The sequence below is a fragment of the Dendrobates tinctorius genome, unplaced genomic scaffold (assembly GCF_039654945.1).
Source record: "Dendrobates tinctorius isolate UK_male_01 unplaced genomic scaffold, ASM3965494v1 ptg000073l, whole genome shotgun sequence".
NCBI lineage: Eukaryota > Metazoa > Chordata > Amphibia > Anura > Dendrobatidae > Dendrobates > Dendrobates tinctorius.
Window position 1 is genome coordinate 38738568 of NW_027361741.1, and position 27963 is coordinate 38766530.

Sequence of the window (27963 nt, forward strand, 5' to 3'; positions counted from 1 at the left end):
AAAATGAGACTCCTCTCTTCAGCTGCCTCACCCGCCCTCCCCTGACTGCACCTATTACCCCTGACCCGTGTGCAGGTGCTCAGCCAGAACCACACTAGAATGCTTTTAGCAGATAATACTGCCATAGTGTTCTCACATAATACCGCCTTATACTTCACACATAATGCCGCCATATTTATTTATTTTTATTTATTTTTTTTTATATTTTTATATAGCGCTAACATATTCCGCAGCGCTTTACAGTTTTGCAAACATCATCATCACTGTCCCCGATGGGGCTCACAATCTAAATTCCCTATCAGTATGTCTTTGGAATGTGGGAGGAAACCGGAGTGCCCGGAGGAAACCCACGCAAACACGGGGAGAACATACAAACTCCTTGCAGATGTTGTCCTTGGTGGGATTTGAACCCAGGACCCCACTAACCACTGAGCCACCGTGCCGCCCGACCATATAGTTCATACCACCATGTAGATCACACATAAAACCAGCAGGGTGACAGCAGCACAGAGTATTTCAGGAGAGCAGTATCACACGGGATAGGATTAGATACACGGCTCAGCAGTCAGTATCACAGAGGATAGGATTAGATACACGGCTCAGCAGACAGTATCACACAGGATAGGATTAGATACACGGCTCAGCAGTCAGTATCACAGAGGATAGGATTAGACACACGGCTCAGCAGACAGTATCACACAGGAGAGGATTAGATACACGGCTCTGTTATGATTGAGTCACCGTAGGAGGCAAAAACAGAAATGCTAGCTAAGTCCAGAAAACCAGAGAGGTTGGCAGCTATCGGATTGCAGACCCCTGATCCTATCCACAACAACTAACAGTAGCCGTGGGGGGTTCCTATGATGCCCTAGACCCCTCGATCACAGCCGGAGAATTAAATAGGCCTAAAGAAAGAAAGGGGAAATCTAAACTGCCCCAGAGCAGACCCCAAAGCAATAGGCAGCCCCCAACATATAATGACGGTGAAGCAAAATGAAAACACTAACACAGACAGAAAGATAGACTGAGCAAAGGCGGGGCCCAAGCTAACTAGATAGGAAAGGACAGGAAGGCTGCTGTCTGCAATCCGTGAAAAACCCTATGAAAATAAGAGCCAACAGACAGTGAAAAAGGCCCTGAAGACGCTAGGCTTCAAAAAAGCTATGTCAGTACTCAGGAATATTCTGAAGACAGAGCAACCGGCAAAAGGAGATTCAGCTCACCCCAGCAGGGAATGGCAGAATCCAGAAAAGCAAGGAAAACAAAACACAAATGCTAACAGGCAAAGCAGAAAACTTAGCTTTAGAGGAGCAGGAATCAGACTGGTGTCCTAGAAGTCCACAGAGAAATCACCCGCAGGGCAGAAGGGCGTCGGCAGCCTTATATCCAGTCCATGACTCCACTCAGCCAGTCATCCTCATTAGGCTCAGGTGCCTGATAATCAGGCTCATTACCTTCCTTTACCAGAATAGGGAGTTCACCAGACCTCAGTGACGAAGGGGAAAATGAACTCACAACACGGCTCAGCAGTCAGTATCACACAGGAGAGGATTAGATACACAGCTCAGCAGTCAGTATCACACAGGATAGGATTAGATACACGGCTCAGCAGTCAGTATCACACAGGAGATGATTTAGATACACGGTTCAGCAGGCAGCTTCACACAGGAGAGGATTAGATACACGGCTCAGCAGGCAGTATCACACAAGACAGTATTACAGATATGCCCACACTGGTGAAACTTCCATCCCCCCCATACACTAGACTATGGGCTGTATATGTCACTGTCCTCCTCAGACAGCCATAAAAGCTGTCATAAAAAGGAAGGTGTCAGATTACCAGAGATCACTGGGGCTGTGTGTGAGTGAGGAGGCGGAGACAGAGCAGGAGGACAGGGGAGCTGGAGCAGGAAGCACATTGCAGAAAGTGGAGCTCAGCAGATAACACTGGGCTACAGTAAAATGGCGCCCAGCCACACCTACAGCAGTGAATGGTGCAGCCCACAGGGGCCTACCCAGTTCACTGCTAATGAGGCTGCAATGTGGGGTCGGGAACCGACCGCAGTCTATGTCCAGGGACGGCCATACTTGCAGACTGTATGAGTCCTCCACAGATCTGCAAATCAAGATGGCAGCGCCCAGTGGCTACATTGTAATAATGTTTTAAACAAACCATAAATCCTAGTTAGTACAACATTTGCTGAAACAACATGTTTTGTTACTTACACTTTTTTTGCAAATTATATAAAATTGCGGCACCTTCCCTTTAATTTATGGACATCTATGGTTTGATTTCTTTTCCTGTGTGGATTGGATGGGTTGTTTCTGACATCTGGTGAGAATTTCATTTCAATAGCACCTTTATAAATATATTTACTTATTTATAAATTTGTGACCTGTTCAATACTTAACCCCCTAGTGACAGAGCCAATTTGGTACTTAATGACCAAGCCAAGTTTTACAATTCTGACCACTGTCACTTCATGAGGTTATAGCTCTGGAACGCTTTAACGGATCCCACTGATTCTGTTTTTTCGTGACATATTGTACTTCATATTAGTGGTAACATTTCTTCTGTATGACTTGTTTGTTTATGGAAAAAAACAGAAATTTGGTAAAAATTTAGAAAATTTTGCAATTTTCAAACTTAATTTTTGTGCCCTTAAATTAGTCATATTGCACAAAATGGTTAATAAATAACATTTCCAACATGTCTACTTTACATCAACACAATTTTGGAAGCATAATTTTTTTTTTTTTTGTTAGGAAATTAAAAGTTGACCAGCGAGTTCTCATTTTTCCAACAGGAAAGATGTATATCTTTGTACCGTGTTAGCCAGTAGATAGAAAAATATTCAGGATTGAGAGTCCTCAGTAGTTGATACCTTTTAATTGCTAACTGAAAAGATGGTAACACATTGCAAGCTTTCGAGACTACTCGGGTCTCTTCATCAGGCTAGACTAACTAGTCTAGCCTGATGAAGAGACCTGAGTAGTCTCGAAAGCTTGCAATGTGTTACCATCTTTTCAGTTAGCAATTAAAAGGTATCAACTACTGAGGACTCTCAATCCTGAATATTTTTCATTTTTCCAACAAAATTTACAAAACCATTTTTTTAGGGACCACCTCACATTTAAAGTGAGTTTGGGAGGGAGGTCAATATGACAGAAAATACCCAAAAGTGACACCATTCTAAAAACTGTACCCCTCAAGGTGCTCAAGACCACATTCAAGAAGTTTATTAACCCTTCAGATGCTTCACGAGAACTAAAGCAACGTGGAAGGAAAAAAATGAACATTTAACTTTTTTCACAAAAAAATTTACTTTGGAACCAAACTTTATTTTCACAGGGGTATCAGGAGGAAATGGACCACAAAATATGTTGTGCAATTTCTCCTGAGTACGCCGATACCCCGTATGTGGGGGGGAAAGCCACTGTTTCGGCGGATGGCAGGGCTCAGGAGCACCGTCTTGCCTTTTTAAACACAAAATTGGCTGGAAACAATGGCCGGCGCCATGTCATGTTTGGAGACCCCCTGATGTACCTACACAGTGGATCCCCCCCCAATTCTAAGGCTGTGTGCACACGCTGCGGATTAGGTGCGGATTCATCCGCGCGGATGTTGTAAAATCCGCAGGTGAAACCGCAGGTTTTGCCCTGCGGTTTTTCATCTCCTCAATGGAGGAGATGGCAAACCGCAGGAGAATCCGCAGAAAGAATTGACATGTCTATTCTTTCTGCGGATTGAAAACCGCAGATAATCCGCGCGGAAAATTCCGCACCGTCTGCATTGCGGTTTTTGATTCCCATAGGGAATCATGGTACTGTACACCGCAGCAGAAACTGCTGCGGGTCCGCAGCGGCCAAAACCGCTGCGGAACCGCAGCAAAATCCGCAGCGTGTGCACACAGCCTGACTCCAACCCTATCACACCCCTAACCCTAATCCCCAGCCCTAGCCCCAACCCTAACCACAACCCTAACACTAGTTATAACTCCAACTATAACCCTAACCACAAACTTAACACTAACCCCAACCCTAATGGAAAAAATACTTTTTTTTTTTTTTTTTTTTTTTTTTTTTTTAAATTTTATTATTTTTACCTAACTAAAGGGGGGTTTGCTTTACTATTTTTTTTTATTTTGTTTGCTTTGATAGACCCTATCACAGTGATCAAATTGAACCAATAGGAGAAATCTCCTATTGTTGCCGGATGCAGATATCAGCGGGCGGAGGTACATGTCAATTCTTTCTGCGGATTAGAAACCGCAGCAAATCCGCGTGGAAAAATCTGCACCGTCTGCACTGCGGTTTCCATTTCCCATAGGATATTATGGTAGCAGCAGCAGAATCCGCAGCATGTGTACACACTCTAAAAGGGAATGGGCAAATGTTTTAACCCCTTCACGCCACAGCCAATGTTTGTTTTTTTGCTTTTCCGTTTTTTTCCTCCCCTTCTTCCCAGAGCCATAACTTTTATTTTTCTGTTCACATAGACATGAGAGTTTTATTTGCGAGACGAGTTGTACTTTTGAGTAACCCCATTCATTTTGTCACATAGTGTACTCCTAAATATGGGGGGGAAAAATTCCAAGTACGGTGAAATTGTGAAAAAAAGCAAAACACCACAATTCTGACATTGTTTTTTGGGAATTATTTTTACTGTGTACATTTTGTGGTACAAATAACCATGAAATATGATTCTCCTCATCAATACAATTACGGCGATACCAATTGTATACATATTGTAGTGGTGGAAAAAAAATCTGAAGTTTGCCATTTTCCGAGACCCGTCACATTTTTGTTTTCCCGACAATGGAGCTGTGTGATCGCTTATTTTTTTGCTGGGCAAGACAACGTTTTAATTAGTCCCATCTTGGGATAGGTGCGACTTTTTGATTGCTTGTTACAGCATTTCTTGGGGAACTGCTGTGATAAAAAAAAAAACAAAAAACAAATTTTGGCGTTCTTGAATTTTTTTCCATACACTGTGTTTACTGTTCGTGTTAATTTGTATTTTATATTTTCGGATTTAATTTGTTTGTTTTCGATGGGGGGGAAGGGGTTGATTTGAACTTTTTTATTTTTTTCATATTTTCACTTTTTTTTTTCTTTTTACTGAACTTGTTAGCTAAGGGGCTTGAAGATGCAATCATCTGATCTCTTGTGCTAGATGCAGCGATGCTTGATCATCGCTGCATATAGCAGAAATCGGTCTCCTTTAAAACCCGGCTCCAGGCAAGGTCCTCATCATCATCATCATCAGCTGACCCCAGCTGTCGTGACAACCCATCGGCAACCCGCAATCACGTCGACGGGCGGAGGTAATGACACGCGTGCATGTCGGTTGCGTGTGAAATGCCGCCGTTCGAGATTGACAGTGGCATTTAACAAGTTAATAATCTTGGGTGGAGCTATGCTCCACCCATGATTGAATAGAACAGCCAGGTCCTGCCCCTAACAGCCATCTGCTGCTGGGTATTTTTTTTTCCATAACACAATTTTTATTAAAAATATAAGCAAGAAATCTTGTAACTTTCAAACTGCCACTTTTTTTTTTTTTTTTTTTTTTTTTTTTTTTTTTTAAGACTCCTAACTTCCTGTTCTTTCAGGAAATCCACATGTATATTAGCCACAATGAACAGACTTTAAAATTGTCCACTACATGACTTTTGCACATGGTCATCAGATGCTTCAATAAAAAAGATAGGGTTACAGGGGTTGTCCACTACTAGGACAACCCCTTATTATGCTAAATGTTCAGCACCGATAAAATGGATAAACCTATACTCCCCTCCTGTGCCGGATCTGTTCCCGCGGTGTCAGCACTTGTGGTCCTGGGGGAATGATACGTGATGCCCAGCGCCAAATCAGCGTTGGTGTCACTGTCTCCACCTTCTGTCAAAATGAACATGAAGTCCCGAGATCAGCTGTAGCCCAGACTTCCGCATCAGGTTCAGTTTGTCTGAAAGTGGAGACAGTAACACCAGCGCTGATTGGGCACCGAGTATCACGTGTCATTCCACCGCATCACAACCCCTGGACCGCGAGTGCAAACACTGCTGGAACAGAGTCGGCACAGGAGGTGAGCGTAGGTTTATTTATTTTATTGGGGCCGAATATTTAGTTTAATAAGGGATTGTCCTAGTAGTGGACAACCCCTGTAACCCTATCTTTTGTATTGAAGCATCTGATGCTTCAATACACGTCATACAAAAACTTGATTTAAGCAATTGGTCATTTTCCCACTACGTACTACCATTTTAAGAGGTTATTTTGTGGAATAAGAAATACATCTTGAAGTTCTTGCATTGCTCATATGAGAGCAGCATGCTGTAGCCAAAGACACCCTGGATCCAAGGATGTATCACTTAGATTACTGGGTGCAGACATTTTGATACAATCAGAGCATTTAGAGTCAGCAGTGAAGCAGAGCTGAGAAAGCTAACCCCGCCCACACCAGACTCTATGTACATTGTCTATAGACAGTAAGCTGCTTATCACATAAGGGGGTGGAATCGGATCTGGAGGCATGCTGTGTCCAAGCAATGATAAGCTCCTGGTGCTAAAACAATCATTGCAGGCAAACAAAACAGATCACATAGCAAAAACCTGCAAGAAGAAGATTCCCTTGAATGTGTTTTTTTTTTTTTTTTTTGTTTTTTTTCATGCAGGACAGTCCCTTTTAAAGGACACAGCACAGAATGACTGTTGAAACTAAGTACAGGCGCTCGGTGAAGGGGCCAGTCATTTATATACACCTTCCCACCCGCTTGTTTTCCATCTATCTCTTCCCTTCTCTGGTTCTGTGAAGCCAGAGTGGTTAATCAGAGAAGAGGGAGGCAGAGATCAAGAGAAAACAAGCGGGTTGGAAGGTGTATATGAATGATTGTCCCCGCCGTGAAGCTCCGAGCAGGTGGGAAGGTGTATATAAATGTTTGTCCCCACCGTGAAGCTTCGAGCGCCTGTACTTGGTTTAAACAGTCATTCTGTGCTGACTGAGTCCCTTTAAAGACCCAAGTATGTCTTACGTGGCAAAAATGGGTCTACTCAGTGTGTGCTACATTCCTCTTTCTTAATTAACCTGGCTTTCCAGACTTCTAAGATTTGACCTTCCCTTTTCAGGTTAGGTATGTGAGTGTTTGAAGATAAATATGATAAAACTCTGTAAATACATTTTTACTTTTCAGCCTAAAATAGTCGCAACGAGACAAAGTCCGTTCTTGAAACGCGCAGTACTTTTTTTTTTTTTTTTTCCCTATGTTTTCTGTGCGTTCCCTATTTCCAAGTAACACTGAGAAATGGATTTTCACATAAAATATTTGACAAGGCCCAGGGATATATGTCGAGGATTTTTTTTTTTTTTTTTTTTATTCACCAACCAGAACAATAAACATATTATTCAGAAGCCAGTCTGACAAGTCTAAAGCTGGCCTCAGATTTAACACAACTGTGAGCACATTCAAGTGCCTGCTTCTCTGTCCAGCCACCTCCCTCCATAGATATGCACTCTCTGATGGGTTGAGGGTGCATGAATAATATACTGTGAATTTGACAGTACTCTTGGGTTCTCATGTACCATACCTTTTGTGAAGCTGCAAACCTCTTTTTCCTAATTCGGTAACAGGAAGCTGTCATGGTACAGCCTACCCTGCAGCGTATCATCAGTTAGTGACTAAATCAGCGCTGATGCTGCTGTGATCACAGAACTTCATTAATTAGCATGTTCTGTGTGCAGACACACAACACCTCAAAATTCCATGTTTCTTTCAGATACGCTGCTTATTACAATATGTACCGTACATAATGACGTATGTCGTCTGTCTTTGTATCTGATCCTGCAGGTGGCACATTGTAAAGAAAATGAATTTTCCAGCTATACTGCAGACCCTCGCCTCCTCCTCCCTGCACAGTGATGTCTGCACAGATCACATGCTCACATCCCTTCTATAGTAAATGTCCATGCTATAAAATGGTTCTTAAGGTATGTGCACATCTTTTTCAGGAGGATTCTGCCTGATATCCACCTGAAAAGGTGCTTAAAAATAATCACTCAAAAGAATCAATATATACACTGCAATTTAGAAATGACTTGCTGGGCATGTGTTCAGTCTTTCAACCGCTTCATGTTTCAAAAGCCGTGAAAGGCAAGATGAAGTCACCTGAACTCAGCCAATCACTAGTTTATATATACAGTTAGAAAATAAAAAGATGCCACAAAAATGATGAATAAGAAGACTCCTCAGGAAAAACACTGCCGGCATTTCCCTAAGGCTATGTTCACGCGTTGCGTTTTTGCTGGCGTGTCTTTTTTTTTTCTGCAGGCAAAAACTGCTCTCTTGGAAGCTTAAAAAAAGCAGGTTTTGATGCGTTTTTCATGCTGATATAGTTTAGTACCTGTTGTTCCTGAGTTGTCTGCTCCAAAGACACAGCATAACTTGATACCTGTGTTTTTGCTAGCTCCCCATTTGCGTGGGGAGCAGTGAATATTAACTTCTCTTTAGCAGCGGGCACAAAGGGATTCTGTCACCCCATTTTTTCTCTGAGCTGCGGCCACCGCCATCAGGGGCTTATCTACAGCATTCTGTAATGCTCTAGATAAGCCCTTGAGGTAATCTGAAAGAGAAGAAAAACAAGCTGGATTATACTCACCCAGGGGTCTAGTGCGGTGGGTGTCGCGGTCCGGTCCTGCGCCTCCCATCTTCTAGTGAGGACATCCTCCTTCTTACTTCTGCCGCGGCTCCTGCGCAGGCGTACTATATCTGCTCTGTTTAGGGCAGAGTAAAGTACTGCAGTGCGCAGGCGCCGGGATAGGTCAGAGAGGTCCGGTGCCTGCGCACTGCAGTACACTGCTCTGCCCTCAACAGGGCAGATAAAGCACGCCTGCGCAGGAGCTGAGGGAGAAGTAAGAAGGAGGACGTCATCGCTAGAAGATAGGAGGTGCCGGACCACGACACCCATCGGACCGGACCCCCAGATGAGTATAATCTAACTCGTTTTTCTTATCTTTCAGGTTACATCTGGGGCTTATCTACAGCATTACAGAATGCTGTAGATAAGCCCTTGATGGCTGTGGCCGCAGCTCATAGGCCAAAAATGGGGTGACAGATTCCCTTTAACTGCAGCAGCCAGCTTCTGCCTCCTGTCACCTGCTGCTCTGCTGGCGCTGGGCGGCCCCCCCAGGCTCAAGGGCCCCATAGCAACTTCACTAGCGACACACCACTGGCTGAGGGCACCGTGGGTCTTAGGCAGCTGCCAGCCCTGTATGCCAGCAGATGTCAGTGCCTAGACCCACCGGAGAATGCTCCGGTTCTCCGGTGGGCCCGTCCGACCCTGCTCACAGCTACAGTTTATGGGGTTGTTCACATGTACGATTTTGATCTAAGTCACAGACTAAACTATACAACTTTATAGGTCCCTGAAAAAAATTGGACGGCACTCAAATGCCTTGTGTGCTGTCTGTTTTTTCACTGGCTGTTTGATAGGAGAAGCTTTAGATACCTCTATTTGTTTCTATTATTTTCATATGAGAAAAACTGATGAAAGTCTCATGCTAAAAACTGATCCACTGCCCAAATTTTGATCGAGTCAATAATACGGATGAAACTCAGTCCATTTTTGTGCATACGAGAAAAATCAGTGAAGATTGAATAAGCCCTAAGAACTGTACACGGAGTAGATCCAGTAGGTCTGGTAACATGGCTGTCCTCCTAAATAATAATGTACAAAAAACAGAATGAAAACTATATAGAATAGGAAAGAGGAAAAAAATGGATTTGCAAACAAGGAATAGAATACAGTATCGGGAATAAATGAAGTAAAATGTAGGTGAAATATTCCCTATAAGCAGTCTCCTCGTATTTTAGAAATCAGCGCTGATGCTGCTGTGATCACAGAACTTTCTTTATCAGAAAAATAAAATCTCAGGAAAGTTCCAATCCAACCAGTTCATATACCAAGATTTGAGATCCTTGAGTCCCCACGGCAGCATGTCTCGCGGAGGTTAGACAGCTGCAACACATGCAGGGATTGCCTAACAGCCATGATCCATGCATCCGCGAGGACTCGAACAAACTTTTTGAGCACGCTGGAGACACTCTGACACCCGAGCATGCTCCGATAACACCATATCTCAGTACCTTCGCCCATCACTAGAAGTACAATTTTAAGAGCTCCTATCTCCTTGTATTTGTTTAAACCCAACCTTTGAGCAGAAGTTACATTTCTATAATTTTCCATGCAGCAGTACATTGCATGCTTGTACAGGATGTTCCCACACCGCTGGCACACCTTTCATACCTTCATTCTTACTTTTTTATGACCCAGTAGTTTGGCTGTAAAGCAATCTGTGTCTCGGATACCCATAAGAGGATTTTCAGCATTTAACCTTATAGTATCAGCAGACGCTCTTGCTACATAACTTGTAATAATTACAAGTAGAACTGAATGTTTACTTTTGGCTGTACAGTATTAATCTATCTGGGTAGTGTCTGCTAAGAAAATAGCTTCAAGGAATAAATGAGGATGTCACAATTGAATATCTTGCCGTTGGCATCTACCTGCTCGTAGCGAAGAGAGCAGAAGCGAAACGGGCACAATGCCAGTTAACTTTACTGCATTCTGTATATCAACATTGTGTTCAAGTATAAGGAATTGGGGCTTTTAGAGGGTCGGAGACGAAACCAAGTTGCCTTTTAGCATTTGTTATGTAAGCTTTATTGTATACCGCTAGGAGCCATTAACGTGAAGGAAAGAGAACGTAATGAAACGGTTCTGTAATGTCCTTTCAGCTGAAAAGATTTATATACTGCTCAAAAAAATAAAGGGAACACAAACAGCCTGTTGCAAAAGGAATAGTGTTCCCTTTATTTTTTTTAGCAGTATACTTTCTCCAAAATCTTCAGAGATTTGAGGTAAAGTAAAATTTTGTCTTCTCTAGTTGGCAGCACATTCATGCACATTAGGCCAACATCAGACAAAATGGACAATATCAGTTGGTTGTGTGAAAATAGTACCATTCTATATGCAATGTCTGCTGAAAAACTGTTGGACTTTAGAATGGATGTTGGCGGTTTTTGTCCTATTGTGAATAGGATTATTAGACCATGAACGATTGCTTTCTGTGAGATTGTTTTTAGCCATAAAATGTGTCCGCCAATCAGCCACTTCCATTAATGATGATCTGATGTGTTTGGGAAGCAGCTGAGATACAACTATGAAAGATTGACAAGTAATTAAGTCATTTAAATATCACTGAATATTGGGTTTAAAGGGGTTCTCTGGTCAAAGGATACTGATGACCTAAGTCTTAACATTGGTAGGGGGCCAACACCTGTAACCACCACTGATCAGCTCTTATTAGCTTTGGAGGTGGCCGGATGTAAACATTGAAAGGAGCTGCACTGCACAGTTTTGCTCATTATGGAGCAGCTACTGTTGATTACTGCACATCTGCTCCTATTAGGACAATGTAAGGTGTTATGCAGTACCTTGACAGGGGCCACTACACATTTATCGGAATCTAATTGTTGGGGTCAATAACAGCTGATCAGTGAAAGGGCCAGGTGTTGGACCATCACCCTTTACGCCCCCAGAAGAAGCTAAGGGCGAAACGTGCGTCGGGGCGAGGGGGGAACGGCTGGACCACCCACACTTCTGGTCTTCTAATTATCCTTTTCATGGCTCAGGTGACCTGGTAACTGATGCTTTATGTATAACAATACTTTCAGCTGTAACTTTGGTGCAGGGCTAAAATGTGGATTTGGGTAAATAATAATATTATAGTAAGCTATGGGCACTGTCACTTTATTAATCCTTTATACCCTCCCTCATTGTCCTGCCTTACATTATTTTTGCTGTAAGGTTGATATTACTTTACCATTTGAGCCTTTACTATTTACCACACATTTGACCCTTTTCAATTCAGAGCTTTGTAATATATTGGTATTTTTTTGTGAGTAGGTCTGCTTCATTCCCCCTGGGGTATTTTTAGTGTACAAATGACTTGTCCTATATCATTTTTAAATATTTATTAATAAATATTAAATTTTAATTGAATCTTGGTTCTCTTCATTTTTGTCTAATCACAACAAGGTTTTTTTGTGATTACACCATTCTGATATTAATGACTCATCCTAAAAATAAGCATCAGTGTCATGTGACCAGAAATGCCCCTATAAGCTAACCACACACACAGTAATTTCCTTCTAGTTCACCCTACACTTTTACATACCTTTCTTGTGATATAGTTTGTGTTTATAGGAAATTCATGTGTAGCTCTTTACATTGACAGTAGCTGCATATTTGGCGAAAGTCAGGGCAGGGGGTAGGCAGAAACACCCACAAATAGTGTATATTATGTGTTTGGAGCCAGGCGCCGTTCCTTCAGAGTGCTATGTGTGGTTTTGTAGGATGGCAATCATTCACCCGTCATGGGGTTGTACACATGTCCGATCATTTTTTTTTTTTTTTACATTTTTTATTTTTCTTCCCCTGTGTATTTTTTTTTTTTTTTTTTTTTCTCTCCACCTTCAAGAAAATATGGTCCCACTCTGACCAAATTCTGATCAGTTTAATTAGCATAATTGGATTGATTTTCTCAATCCTATCCATCTCCATCCAAACTAGCCAAGTGCAGCCCCTGGGTAACCAAATTTGACACAACCGGTCTAAAGTGTAACTGAACTGAATCAATTTGAAGCAATACACAGAGATATATATTTCTCATGACATACAGTATTTCACTATTACAGTAGATCCAATAGGGAAAATCGGTGAATGAGTGGATTGCTGAAGGATCACATAGTGTAACTAGAGAACCACGTGGAGGACATCCTTGGTGGGATATCTCAGATTAAAATGGACAAAGATGAAGGTCAAGGTTAAAACAAAATATGCATACAGGATAGCGCTCATATCTTGAAATGGACACCACACAGGTTTAAGTGAAGGAAATATTTTTTTTCTTTTATTTGTGCATTGGACCTTCTGTTCCAAAGAGACGACAAGGGTACAGTATCTCCTAAAAGGAAAAATACTGCTGTCTATTATCAGCATGTCTGCCATGATGGCAGGAGAGCACGTGTGCAGGATATGCTCGGTACTGTGAGTCTTTACGTTATGCTTTTACTTCCAAACATGGTAAGAATAATTAAATAAAATATATATTCCACTTTCAGGGATTAATTCCCATTTGTGCAAAATACCAGAGTTGCCAGGATTGCTAGTGACGAGAGCCCAGATTCACAGATCTGGGAGAAGATTCCTATGTGGGTAGATGGAATCCAGCACGGCAGCAGTAAAAGGGCAGAGCTGCCTAGGGTTTTTGTTTTTTTTTTACTGCTAACATGTTCTTTGTATATCTCGTGAATATCCAGTGCACACCTTTTCAGAAACCGCTATATAACAGTATCTGTCGATTTTATAATTTTATTATGAAACTATCTCAGAAAGACTAGGTAAATGTACAGTATATTCCTTAAAGTCTGAAGAAACAGTGTACAGTGTTGTGATAGACCCTATCACAGTGATCGAAAAAAAAAAATGTGTTGGGGGTTGGGGCTGTGTTAGGGTTGGGGTTAGTATTTGTTTTTTTTTTTTTTTTTCAAAATTAAAAGAAAAAAATTAAACTACGATATGACGCTGACCCAGGTGGACCACCCTCTCTCGTATGCCCAGTCACTGTCGCATCCTTTATAATTTCGATCGTTATGCGCCACATACAGGTAGGCATAAGGCATTCTTCTTTGAGCACCATTCACCACGTGTAGCAGGCCATGCTCCAGCACATCACCGTAAGCATCCTACGATGAGGGGTCTAGTCTGTTGCATGGATTACTGTAAAGTACGACATTCGTACCAAACAGCAGGAAAACTTCCTCTACTAAATGTCACCTGTGGCAAATTCAGGTTCATAAATTGTGCACTGTTGACTTGCAAAGTCCTGGATTAATATATAATGTCTGTATGCCCTACTGGATATGCCATAGAGAGCGGGAAATGAGATTGTAAGCTCTTCTGGGCACAGGACCGATGTAAGGGATTACAATCTATATACAGGACTGTATATGGTATGGACGCTAAATGACGTTTCGCTAAGAAGTGTGATGCTTTCCCGAATAATGTCAATTAATATACAGTATGGTGTACTTTCCATTAGGACTCATTTACTGCAGTCATTACACCTTCTAGCGCAGTGCTATTGGAGCATCTTTAAAATAGCACTTAACCTCAAAATTAATGTTTCAATTAAACGTGATATAGCCAGGGGTTCAGTTCTTGGCAATCTTTTGTCCTACTGTAGACAGAGCAAAAGGGGCGAGGCTCCTGCTGCAGTCATTTGCAGGACAATGAGAAGGAAGAAGGCATGGCTGATCTCCAGTCGTACAGTACGCGCCCTGTGACATTCCCCATGCCGGTGGTCGGTTATGTGACCGTATGTATGCCGTTTGCATACTTGTGGTCACATGCCGACTAGACTCCTGCACTTCTCAATGCTATTCAGTTGGAAGCTGGGTGAGGCTAGTTGACAAGTGACCGCAAGTATGCAAATCGCACATCTACCGGGAATATAGGGGAATCGTGACACTGTGCGCATCGCAGACTACTCCTCCAAGACATACAATAATCTGCTTTGACACCTAGTACCCGGAATTATACAGTATGTGTGATCACCAAGCTCTGAGAAAGGCATCCATTTTCAGAAAGAATTGTCATCTATCCTGATACAAAACGTCTTTTTTGTTAAGCTCAAAGCCATGTTGCAAACCTTCTGCTTGTAGTGGAACATGTTTTTGAGGAAGCTGGCACAACTTGATTTTGAGTTGGAGAAGAGCCAGATGTATTATCTTTGCCGCCTGCAACGGTCAGCACCAGATGAATACACCCCCACTGTCGTCTTGATAATTCAGAGAGTGCTAACAGAAAATCACAACTTCCATGTGCAGCAGTGGGTGATAAGTGTTTGAAAAATCTAGGTCATCGTGGTTGGTAAGTGACATCACAGGAATATGGACCTCTGATAAGTTTTGTTTTAGTTTGCCAGTCCATGTTGCTGTTGTATCTACAACATCTGTTTAATGTTACACCATTCCTTACTGTATCCTTGAAATCCAGACATCTCTGAGCTCCAGCAAAAGAATTGTCCTATTGACCTTGAAATCAGGCCGTCACTTTAGACAGTCGGCACTTTTGGGAATAAGTATGAGAGTATGTTAGTGTGAAGGTGAATGTGACAGTGTGAATGGCTTATTGCATTTCATGCCTGCAGACAAGGCTTGTTCTGGGGTCATGTGGACCCTTGGGAAACCGTCTCAGTGGGCCCCTCATCGCTTTTGATATTTTTCTAAGAGCTATAACTTGTTTTTCAATGATCAATAGTATTAGGACTTGTTTTTGCAGTTAAGCTTTAGTTTTAATCATTACCATTTTGGGGTTCACCTGACTTTCTAGCCTTTTTCATTCCAGTTTTGTTTCAATAGGCATAGTGACCAGAGATGGTAGAATTGATTTGCAGGACTCCCATGCATTGGCCAGGTCAATAATCTGTGACTGCTGTACAGGAGACCTGCGAATCTCCTTACCTTATGGCATTCCTGGCTGTTCTTTTAACTACTGGAGCTGGCGCAACGTTGTCTGTGTCATGCTGCAATAACGAGGTCGCGCCAGCCCTGCTAATCAAAACAATCAAAAGAAGAGATGCAAAGCGGAGAGTATTGCAGGTTTCCTGTGGTAGACACAGGAATACTGTCTCTTTAAATTTTTCACTGGTTTATTGAGGTACAGCATAAACCAGGACAGAGTTGGCAATATAAACACAACCTTTCTGGTCTAACAGGAAAACAAAACAAAAACAAATGGCAGAGTCTGTGTTGGATCCCCGCAGCACTCACTCAGGAAACAAACATTAAAAAAATTAACTTTCCTTATACTCAAATACAGCTATGGAGTTCCCATCTCCAGGCACACTCAACACTGAATTAGTCGAAAGGCTGTGTATTTATCCTCTGGGGTGGAGATATGGTGAACAGCTTTCCACCCTCTTCACATGGCCAATTAACCTCACTCTGCACTTGGTGTGCTGGAGCATTTTTCTAGGTTCATATCACTGAAGCTGATAACCTCAGTGATACATATCTCTACTCCAGTACTTTGCCAGTGACTGTCACAATATATACATATGTACTAGCTGACGAGCCCGGGGGATAGTAACTAACTATGGGTCCCGCTCTCTCCCTTAATAGTCCCGCTCGCCACCCGCCATCACGCTCTCTCCCTCCGCAGCCCCGCACTCCACCCGCCGTCCCCCTCCACAGCCCCGTTCTCCATGCGCCATCGCGATCTATCCTTCTAAAGCCCCACTCTCCATTCGTGTCCCGCTCTCGCCCTTTGCAGCCTTGCTCTCCATCCGTGTCCTGCTCTTTCCCCACCTGCGTCCCGCACTTTCTCTCTGCAACCCAATACCTGTTTTGAAATGGATATTGAACACGTCACCAATTTTATAAGTAAATATATTTCTAAAACTGCTATTGACATGAAATTCTAACCATATGTCATTAGCAACACATCCAATCCACACAGGAAAAAAAAAATCAAATCAAGCCATAACTTAATTTATGTGTAAGGCCAGAGTCACAAGCATATAGCATCGGATGTTATTTGTTAAGGACACTCTGATCCAGCTCTGCTGCAAGCCTGAGCTGTGTCGGAGCACTGTGCTAAAACTCCTTTGAGAATAGCAGCACAGATGCGGAGGAGATGGAGAAAGTAATTTCTCTATCTCCTCAATTGCATGTCTCAGGATAAAACTAGGGAAAGAGCGCAATAGGGTCTTATCTGGGTAAAAGATGGAATAAATTCAAATGGAATCTACTCACCTTTTCCAAGGCGGAAAAAAGCATGTAAATCAATGTCAGCCTGCTGCACGCCCGAGGTTCACAACCGTGACCGCCAATATAGCTCCTTTTGGATAAAATATTTAGGCTTACTGTGCGCTGCTGAGACCAGGATAAAGTCACCACTTGAGAAACTTTTTAACTCTTTATTGCCAACGCGTTTCAAAGTGACAAACCACTTCTTCAGGGGATAACATGTAGTCATCCCCTGAAGAAGTGGTTTGTCACTTTGAAACGCGTTGGCAATAAAGAGTTAAAAAGTTTCTCAAGTGGTGACTTTATCCTGGTCTCAGCAGCGCACAGTAAGCCTAAATATTTTATCCAAAAGGAGCCAATTGCATCTGAGTGCAGTCCGATGTTTCACACGTTACCATAGACTTGCATAGATGTGCGTGCTCCGATCTACGGAACCACTTGCATCATACTGCAATTTTTTTTTTCTCATGCCGAATCGGCATGATAAAAAAGTAACAGCATGTGAGCATTGTTTTCTCATGCTGAGTTGCTGATGTGCACTACCCCATAGTACAACATTGGGCCGAGTACTATCTGATAAAACAGCAATAACCACTCAACTGTGTTATACGCTCGTGTGAGCAAGGCCTTATTATGAAAAATTACACCAAGAAAAAGTATTGAACAGGCTTACTGAAATTTATTTAATACTTCAAGCAAAAGTCTTTGTTGGAGATGACAGCTTCAACATGCCTCCTGTATGGAGAAACTAGTTGCATGTATTACTCAGGTGTGATTTTGGCCAATTTTTCCACCCGTGTTTCATCTTCATCATCCTGGTAGTTGGCAACAGATTTTTATCAAGAATGTCTTAGTACATTTGTCCATTCATCCCTCTTCAATTATATAAATTTGCCAGTGCCGTATGCTGAAAAACAGCCCCACACCATCATTTTCCCACCTCCAAACTTCACTGTTGGTATAGTGTTTTTGGTGTGATATGCATTGCCTTTTAGCCTCCAAACATGTGTTATGGCATCCAAAGACTTCAATTTTGGTCTCATTTAGCTAAACTATATTCTCCCAGTATTTCACAGGCTTGACTAAATTGTCGAGGAAACTTTAAATGCACTTGAACATGCTTTTTGTTCAGCAGTGGAGTCTTGCGTGGTGAGCATTCTTACAGGCCCATGAAGCTTATATTTCTTTGAAACAATTGTTCCTACTGGTTCTAGGTCTTTCTCTAGCTCTCAAGAAGTGGTCCTTGGCTCTTGGACATCTCTTCTAATAGTTCTTTTCACTCCTCTGTTTGAAATCTTGTGGGGAGCCCCTGGTCATGGCTGGTTTATGGTGAAATGATGTTCTTTCCACTTTAGAAATTCTTCTGTAGCCAATGCCATCAGTATATTTCCCAACAATAAGGTTGCAAAGGTCTTGAGACAGCTCACTGGTTTTTACCTATGGTGAGATATTTCTTGGGTGGCATCTTGGTAATGAGACTCCTTTTGCTTAGGCCATCAAGTGAACCAGCTGATATTATTTTTCAGGGTTGCTTTCAAATTATTGATAGATTTCAACTGGTGTCATGACCAACGGCTTTTTGCCCCTCTTTCTTCATGTCTTCAATACCTTTTCCCTGTGTCATTTCTCATTATTACACAAAAGTTATGGACATCTATGGTTAGCATATTTTGCCTGTGTGACTTGCATGGGTTGTTACTAACCTCTGGTGAGAATTTCATGTCAATAGCACCTTAAGAAATATATTTACTTAGAAAATTGGTGACATGTTCAATACTTCACCCGCTGTGTGTGTATAGATGTTTGTGTGTATATATATATATATATATATATATATATATATGTGTGTGTATATATATATATATATATATATATATATATATATATATGTGTATATATATGTATGTGTGTATAATTGTTTTAATTGTGCTCTTGCCATATGATAATGACGGTACTGTCTGTAGTAATTTTTTATTAAAACGCACAGTGAGTCTGCGACAAAAGCTGAGATCTTAGTACAGTTGAACAATAATCTCTGGGATCCCAGAACAGCAGTTCTGTCATATTTACTTTGGACACACATAAAAGTTAGATGAGGAAATGAACATACGAGGAAGGCAAGGACAGCAGCATTTATTAGTATCTCGTGTGAGAATTTAATAGTAGACTGCACGGCATGGGATTTTATGTAACTGATAGGAACACACAGGCAGATTTTATGGAACAAGAGAAAATATTAAATGAAGATTTTAAACCTAAAAACAGCCTACTTATGTATCTGAATAACATTTTTACTTATGAAATATTGTTCATATAATAATCTTTTGTTTATCATAGGATATCGGGGGACATTGTTATCCCAGTGTGGAGATTTTGGGCAATGCACCCGCACAGTCGTGTCACCTGGTGAAAACAATAGGAAAAATGTTATTGCATGCATGTATGTGGACTTTAGTTACATCCAGCTTGTGGGAAAGTAGGGGTCAGTAGCATGTATCTTTCTTATTCTGTATCACTATGAGCAACTAAAGTGCTCCACTGACCAAGAGTAACCAGCAAAGAACAAGCTAAAATATTTGCAATCCTAAAAAAAGATGGATCAAATTTATGGCCAAGACCAAAGATGGGAGAATCGATTCTCAAGGCTCCGATCCATTGCCCAGGATGGTTATCTGTGACCACTAATTGGGCGGCTAATGAATCTCTTAACCTTACGGCATTCCAGGCTCTTCTTTTGTTTAGCCCGGCTGGCGCAACATCGTGTGTGTGTCACCTAGCAATGGTAACGTCACGCTTGCCCGACTAAATGTGGAGCTGGGAGTGCTGGGAGGCAAGGAAATTCAAAGGACTCCCATCCAGCTGTCGCAGGTTACTCACCTTGCCGATGGGCTGGAGTCCTGCATATCGATTCTCTCATCTCTAGCCAGAATAGTTGGTTGTTGAACTGACAATCAACTTATGTGCACAGCGATTTTCCAACTTGCGGTCATGTGCTGACTGTCTTCTCTCAATAGAACATGGAGAAAAGATGGTAAGAAGCTAGTCGGCACATGACCGCAAGCAAGCAATTTGGGCACGTGACCATTGCTCAAATAGGCTAGCAGAGTGAAATCCTAAGGTTGGGATCACACATGTGAGGAATACGGCCGAGTCTCGCATGTTAATACCCGGCACTGCCGCCGGCACTCAGGAGCGGAGCGTGCGGCTCCATGTATTGCTATGCGGCCCCGCTCCGAGTGCCGGCGGCAGTGCCGGGTATTAACATGCGAGACTCGGCCGTATTCCTCGCATGTGCCATCCCGACCTTACAGTGTATGTATTACACATTGCTAGAATTAGGCAAGTTGCACTGCTTGTCGAAAGTTAGCCCTGGGGTGGAAAACCAGTTTAAAAACCATAATTGCATTGTGCTGTCTTCTATGTACAGCATGTGAAAGTCTTTGGCTGGATGTAAAATGACTGACTGGTGTGTAGCAATAATCTATTTGCCTTTAATAAAGAAACCAATCTGATTTCTTTTTTTTTCTTCCGTCCTCTGCTGCTATTGATCCCATGATATGATATGACCCTTGGGTAGTGGTATACATTCTATCGTCTCACATATTAATCAATAACCCTTCCTATTTACGTAATATTTTTCTGTTAAAGATTAATGATTACTTCAGAAGTAACATATCCATTGTGCTCATAACCTTAATTTAATACATGGGTGATCTATACAAGAAGAAAAGTCGGCAAGTGTTATGTGACTAGTGAATAGAAGACAAACCAATGACTATGAAGTTTTCAGACAGGGTTGAGCTCTACCTGTGCAGGAACTCTAGTGAAGCTGTATGAGAAACACAAACTGCATTTTTTTTTTTTTTCCATAAAACATTTTATTTATATTTTATTATAATTTATAAAAGGCAATACTAGAAACTCCCAACATGAAAGTTGCTTATAATCTTCCAGTTTGAACCAATGCTTAAAGAGTAATTTGTTTTAATTTTTATTTCATATATCACCTGAAAATAAGCAACATTTGAAACCTATCTTATCCGAGAAATTTGCTTCTTTCCTTTCCTGAATTCATCTTTAACCCTCAGGCTGAGTTCACATGTGGCGTTTTTTTCGCGTTTCCGCGGCGGTTTTAACCGCGCGATTTTGCAGCTAAAACGCGAAAAATAAGCATCCCATGCATTCCTATGGGATTCCGCAATGCTGTGCTAATGCTGCGGTTTTTACCGCGGCGGAATCGCTTCGCGGTAAAAACCGCAGCATGCTCATTAATTTGCGGAATCGCGGCGATCCCGCACCCATAGGAGTGCATTGTTCCGCTTACTTTCCGCATGTGGCTGTGCCCACCATGCGGAAAGTAAGCAGAACAATTGCGGATGGTACCCACGGTCCGGAGGAGAGAAGACTGTCCTCCGGGCTTTGGGTACCATATCCCTGTAAAAAATAGAATTTAAAATAAAAAATATTGTATTCTCACCCTCCGACGTCCCGTGCAGCCTTCCCGCTTCTCTTCATGCTCTCGTTCCCAGTAATCCTTTGCAAAAATGCTCACGATGACGTCCCTTCTCGCAGGATCGCGAAGTCTCGCGGTCATTCGTGCGACGTCATCGCGAATTACCGCGAGACGTCGCGATCTCGCGAGAACTGACGTAATCGCGGGCATTTTCGCAAAGGATTACTGGGAACGGCTGCGCGGGACGTCGGAGGGTAAGAATAACACCATTTTTTATTATTTTTTTTTACATTCTATCTTTTACTACTGATGCCGCACTATGTTTGACGAGTGTGACCAACCTGTCAATCAGTTCTCCAAGCAATGCTACAGATCGCTTGGAAAACGCTAGCATTCTGCAAGCTAATTACGCTTGCAAAATGCTAGTTTTTCCGCGGGAAAATCGCGGTAATTTAATCTGCGATTTTCCCGCGGACTGGAATTCCGGAATTCTCGCGGTAATTTCCGCGAGAGTTCCGGTACGTGTGCACTTAGCCTTAGGCTATGTACCCACGTATGCAGAAATTTCCTGAGCAAAACCTGATTCCTTCCCAAGAAATCCGCGTTTTTGTCGCTTTTTTTTTTTTTTTTTTGCGTGTTTTTTCCAGAGCATCCACATTCTCATTAAATATAGTTGGAAATGCGTTTTTTTTCCGCAAAATTAATGAACATGCTGCGTTTTTTTACCGCGATGTGTTTTTTTGCGGAAAAAAACACATCATGTACAGAAAAATTGCAGAATGCATTATAAGAATGGGATGCTTAATGTATGCGGTTTTTTTAAGCGTTTTTTGCATGGAAAAAACACTTAAACACGAAAAAAACGCTTATGTGGGCACACACCCTTAGTTATTGGATAAAATCTGTAGTCAGTGAAAACAGATGTATATTAGTAAGAGGGGAGGCGACAGTTGGTGCTTTTAAAATTCTATGAAAAAAAGGCGTGGAAGTTCTTCTGAAACCATAGTTGGACCACGTTCACACATTCAGTATTTGGTCAGTATTTGTAAGCCATAACCAGGAGTGGGTGATAAATACAGAAGTGGTGATGTGTTTCTAATATACTTTTTCCCCTGATTGTTCCTCTCCTGGTTTTGGCTTACAAATACTGAGGCAAAATACTGACCACACACTGAACGTATGAACATGGCCTTCGTTATCCATATGAGATAACTCGTAGAAGATGATAGTTCTCATGAGAATCATCTCCACAATGGGAAAGTTTTTATTCACTGAAGACAGATTTCATCCATGGTTGGAAAATTTGAAGAATAAATCATCTGTGTAGGAGGAGGAAGAAGTGGATTTTTCAGATAAGATATATTACAAAGTTTCTTCATTGTACTTATTGATTTTTGAAAAAATATTAAAACAACTGTTATTCTTTAACTTTTCAAGACACTTAACTGTTTGGGATCAGACAGTCTAACAATTAAAACAGGAGGACACCTTTTGAGCTGGGCTAGGTTCACATCATGTTCTGTTCTGTCAGAGCAACAGAAAATTGTAAGAAGACCGTAAAGCCAAGGCTGCGGCTCCACTCCCTATTTTTCCAACTTTCGCTCCGGTCCCGACTCCTTCATAAATGGCCGTTAATGGTAGTAAAATGGTAACATCCCTCTTTTTTGATAAACTGAGCTTTAGATTAATAGAACGTAAAATATATTTATATTATCAAAATTTCTAAACTTGTCTAAATTCCTGTGAAATTTCATAAATGAATTTTACAAAATGAACAATGGACAATTTTTATTTTTCTATAATGCCGTTGGCGTCAGTACTCCACACAAAACTAGCTCCGACTCCACAGCTCTAGAAGATGGCGTGCCAGATCAAGCACATGATGGACACCACTGGCTTATGAGAGTTGTCGTGTTCAATCATAGAGTCCAATATATTTTTTGTGACGATGCCTCAGACACAGACGTGATTTTGTGAAGAGCAGTATATATTTTGGTTTATTAGTGACTCTCAACCAGATATCACACTGGAAGTCTTATCACTCATATCCAGAACTCAATATTGCAATCTAAAAAAGTCTTACACTATTACAGTGTGCATCCAGGACCTGCCCACGAGCCCATAGGGATTATGCAACCATGAATAAATTAGCCATGTTCGGATTCTTGAAAAACTCTAGAGGGGCAAAAGCGCACCCAACAGGGCAAAAAAAAGCACAATTGAGTAGGGTGGTTGCGCTCATCTGGCGTTATGTGAGGGTACAACACCTGTTTAAGCATGATTATCTGCTGCCCCAAGGTGGGAGGGAGATATCTTACAGATGTATATGTATTAGAGTAGACAAAATCACTTTGACTGAGCTGTGCTATAGGAAATGAGGAGCCTTGGAGCTTTAGATAAGTATTTTATTAGCACCCCAACGCGTTTCGGCTCCTTTCTTGAGGTCAAAAAAACAAAATATTCAGATTCTGTACATACAGGCTTACAAAATCTACTCTTGTGTAATAGTATACTGTCTAATGAAGCTCTCACATAGAGCTTAATGCATATATTGTATTGTGGGAAGCAATAGAGAATAGAAATGCAATCAAACCATATTTACGTTTCTTTGTGTCTACAGGTACGGATCGCTGTCAGAGGACGAAGAGAGAAAAACATCAAAAAGGCCAGTGGAATAGACAAGAGGCTGGCCACACAATCATTTTGCGCGGAGTAGGATCACCATGGCAATCAGAAAATACAATTAAACAAGGCAAGAGGGGCAGAAGCAGATGTAGGCTGCTCCTTACTTTTGGACAGAAGGAAGTGAATTATGCAGAGGCGAAAAGCGTATATGACGGATATGGTCACTCATTGGAGGCAATGAGACTTTTTCCACTTAAAGGAATGTGCCACTGCTACCTCAAAGGAAAAGCAGTGCCATGACATCTGCTGAGGAGACCATCTACATGAGGTTGAGCTGGTCCTTCTTTTTACACACTTGTTAGGGGTGGCGCTCATTCACCCTGATAGTTTGTCTTTCAGCCTTGTGCCAAGCATATCTGTCAGACAGACGGAAGGATAGTGAGAGAAGGGGGAATCTCCACCTCTGGCAAGCGCCTACCATGGGATGTCGGCAGAGTGCGGAGGAGAAAGAGGCAGCAAGGCGCTCGCGCAGGATAGATAGACACCTGCGCTCTGAAAGTCAGCGCCAACGTCGAGAAATCAAACTTTTGCTGCTTGGAACCAGCAATTCTGGTAAAAGCACCATTGTAAAGCAGATGAAAATTATCCATAGTGGCGGGTTCAATCTGGAAGCATGTAAAGAATATAAGCCCCTCATCATTTATAATGCCATTGATTCCCTCACTCGCATCATAAGGGCGCTTGCTACTTTGAAGATTGAGTTTCACAACCCTGACCGGGCATATGATGCTGTCCAGCTATTTGCTTTGACTGGCCCTGCAGAAAGCAAGGGTGAAATTACTTCTGAACTGCTTGGAGTGATGAAGCGACTTTGGGCAGACTCGGGTGTCCAAGAGTGCTTCTCCCGTTCTAATGAGTATCATCTAGAAGACAATGCTGCCTATTACCTAAATGACCTTGAAAGAATAGCAGCTGTTGAGTACATCCCCACTGTAGAAGACATCCTGCGTTCTCGAGACATGACTACAGGCATTGTAGAGAACAAGTTCACCTTTAAAGAGCTGACCTTCAAGATGGTCGATGTTGGAGGCCAGCGGTCTGAAAGAAAGAAGTGGATTCACTGCTTTGAGGGTGTGACAGCCATAATATTCTGTGTGGAACTCAGTGGATATGACTTGAAACTTTATGAAGACAACCAAACAGTAAGTTAAGAAATTCCTTAGAAAAGGGGGGGTACATTTCACAATGCTATTAGAAATGGTCGTTGTATGTCGATGCAAACCTTGGGCCAAAATGCAAGGGCGCCATGTTGTATGGAGGTGTCCATACACCAATTTTATAGCTTGAGTGTAATACACAAGATGCCTATAGACAGACCATATGGATAATTTTGTTGAATTTTTTTTTTTTTATTCTTTTAGTGACATTTTAGAAAACGTGTGTAGCATCTGTCATTGTAAACTTGCATCTCCATACCTATGCCTGTATAAAATAGAGAATGGAAAAAAAGCCACAAAGAATAAGGTATACTAAGGTTTAAAACAGAAAATTGTACAGTGTGTCTTTAAAAACACATTCATTTGGCTGCATTTAGTAAATAAGATTCCTAAAAATCCCAGTAACTACAATTTAACATACAGTTAGGTCCATATATATTTGGACAGACAACATTTTTCTAATTTTGGTTCTAGACATTACCACAATGAATTTGAAACAAAGCAATTCAGATGCAGTTGAAGTTCAGACTTTCAGCTTTCATTTGAGGGTATCCACATTAAAATTGGATGAAGGGGTTAGGAGTTTCAGCTCCTTAACATGTGCCACCCTGTTTTTAAAGGGACCAAAAGTAATTGGACAATTGACTCCAAGGCTATTTCATGGACAGGTGTGGGCAATCCCTTCATTATGTCATTCTCAATTAAGCAGATAAAAGGCCTGGAGTTGTTTTGAGGTGTGGTGCTTGCATTTGGAAGGTTTTGGTGTGAAGGAAACATGCGGTCAAAGGAGCTCTCCATGCAGGTGAAACAAGCCATCCTTAAGCTGCAAAAACAGAAAAAACCCATCCGAGAAATTGCTACAACATTACGAGTGGCAAAGTCTACAGTTTGGTACATCCTGAGAAAGAAAGAAAACACTGGTGAACTCATCAATGCAAAAAGACCTGAGTGCCCACGGAAGACAACAGTGGTGGATGATCGCAGAATAATCTCCATGGTGAAGAGAAACCCCTTCACAACAGCCAATCAAGTGAACAACACTCTCCAGGAGGTAGGGGTATCAATATCCAAATCTACCATAAAGAGAAGACTGCATGAAAGTAAATACAGAGGGTTCACTGCACGGTGCAAGCCACTCATAAGCATCAAGAATAAAAAGGCTAGACTGGACTTTGCTAAAAAAAACATCTAAAAAAGCCAGCACAGTTCTGGAAGAACATTCTTTGGACAGATGAAACCAAGATCAACCTCTACCAGAATGATGGAAAGAGTAAAGTATGGCGAAGGCGTGGTACAGCTCATGATCCAAAGCATACCACATCATCTGTAAAACACGGCAGAGGCAGTGTGATGGCTTGGGCATGCATGGCTGCCAGTGGCACTGGGTCACTAGTGTTTATTGACGATGTGACACAGGACAGAAGCAGCCGAATGAATTCTGAAGTATTCAGAGCCATACTGTGTGCTCAGACCCAGCCAAATGCAGCCAAACTGATTGGTCGTCGTTTCATACTACATATAGACAATGACTAAAAACATAAAGCCAAAGCAACCCAGGAGTTTATTAAAGCAAAGAAGTGGAATATTCTTGAATGGCCAAGTCAGTCATCTGATCTCAAACCAATTGAGCATGCATTTCACTTGTTAAAGACTAAACTTCAGACAGAAAGGCCCACAAACAAACAGCAACTGAAAACCACCGGAGTGAAGGCCTGGCAGAGCATGAAAAAGGAGGAAACACAGCGTCTGGTGATGTCCATGAGTTCAAGACTTCAGGCAGTCATTGCCAACAAAGGGTTTTCAACCAAGTACTAGAAATGAACATTTTATTTACAATTATTTAATCTGTCCAATTACTTTTGGTCCCTCTAAAAACAGGGTGGCACATGTTAAGAGCTGAAACTCCTAACCCCTTCATCCAATTTTAATGTGGATATCCTCAAATGAAAGCTGAAAGTCTGAACTTCAACTGCATCTGAATTGTTTTGCTTAAAATTCATTGTGGTAATGTCTAGAACCAAAATTAGAAAAATGTCTCTGTCCAAATATATATGGACCTAACTGTATGGTCAATGTCGAAAATTACTGCTTTCGCCAAAGGCAGAAAACTAGGTGGGTGACTGCATGCCTATAGTAATAACAGACAGCAGCACCTCCAACTAGCAGCAATCTCTGTGATCTCCTCTCGGAGACCGACGTTTATCTATGCACAATATTTGGAGAACAGAATGGCTTTAGGACTATGAGCCATTAGTTTATTTTGGATTGAGCACTATTTGTGTGGTGTAAATAACCTCCAAGGAGAGCTCTATAGCAGCCATTGTTGAGGATGTGCCACCTTTGCCGTTGCTATACTGCCACAATGTGTTCTACACAGAGAGCTGACTTTCCATAGTATTTAGTCTGATTCTCACAATTGGGACATACTTTCTTGCCCAAGTGCACATAAGATAATGCAGGGACGGAGATTCGTCTTTATATTCTACAGGTGGGTTACACCTGTTTTGGCGTTTATCCAGGAAATGAAATTCTGAGCTGGAACTGAGTAATGCTTTATTTGCCATGTGGTGACGCCGATAGATGCTACTGCGCAACCGATCGGTGCCATTTTGATGGAACCAAGTTGTTTTTTTTTTTGTTTTTTTTTTCTCCAGCAAAATGGCAATGGCGCTTGGCAGGTAGCATCTGTCGGAACAAAATGGATGCTACTGTGCAGGCGCCGCCATCTTGATGAAGATTCATTTTCTTATTTTTTTTTTTTTTCACCCCACAATAGTATAGGAAAAAAGCATAAATG

General features: G+C 41.8%; 2 protein-coding genes across 3 annotated transcripts in view; one reads left to right on the top strand and one right to left on the bottom strand.

Moving 5' to 3' along the window:
• RSPH14 (radial spoke head 14 homolog) overlaps positions 1-27963 on the bottom strand; it is a 301306-nt gene that overhangs the window by 88147 nt on the left and 185196 nt on the right. The gene's annotated exons all lie outside the window — the stretch shown is intronic.
• Positions 1-27963, top strand: part of GNAZ (G protein subunit alpha z) — a 191455-nt gene that overhangs the window by 28168 nt on the left and 135324 nt on the right. For both annotated transcript variants that reach the window (XM_073582820.1, XM_073582819.1), the window contains one exon: positions 23945-25151. In XM_073582820.1, the coding sequence (XP_073438921.1) occupies positions 24429-25151 (723 nt within the window). In that variant the 5' untranslated portion in view covers positions 23945-24428. The remainder of the gene's footprint in view (positions 1-23944; positions 25152-27963) is intronic.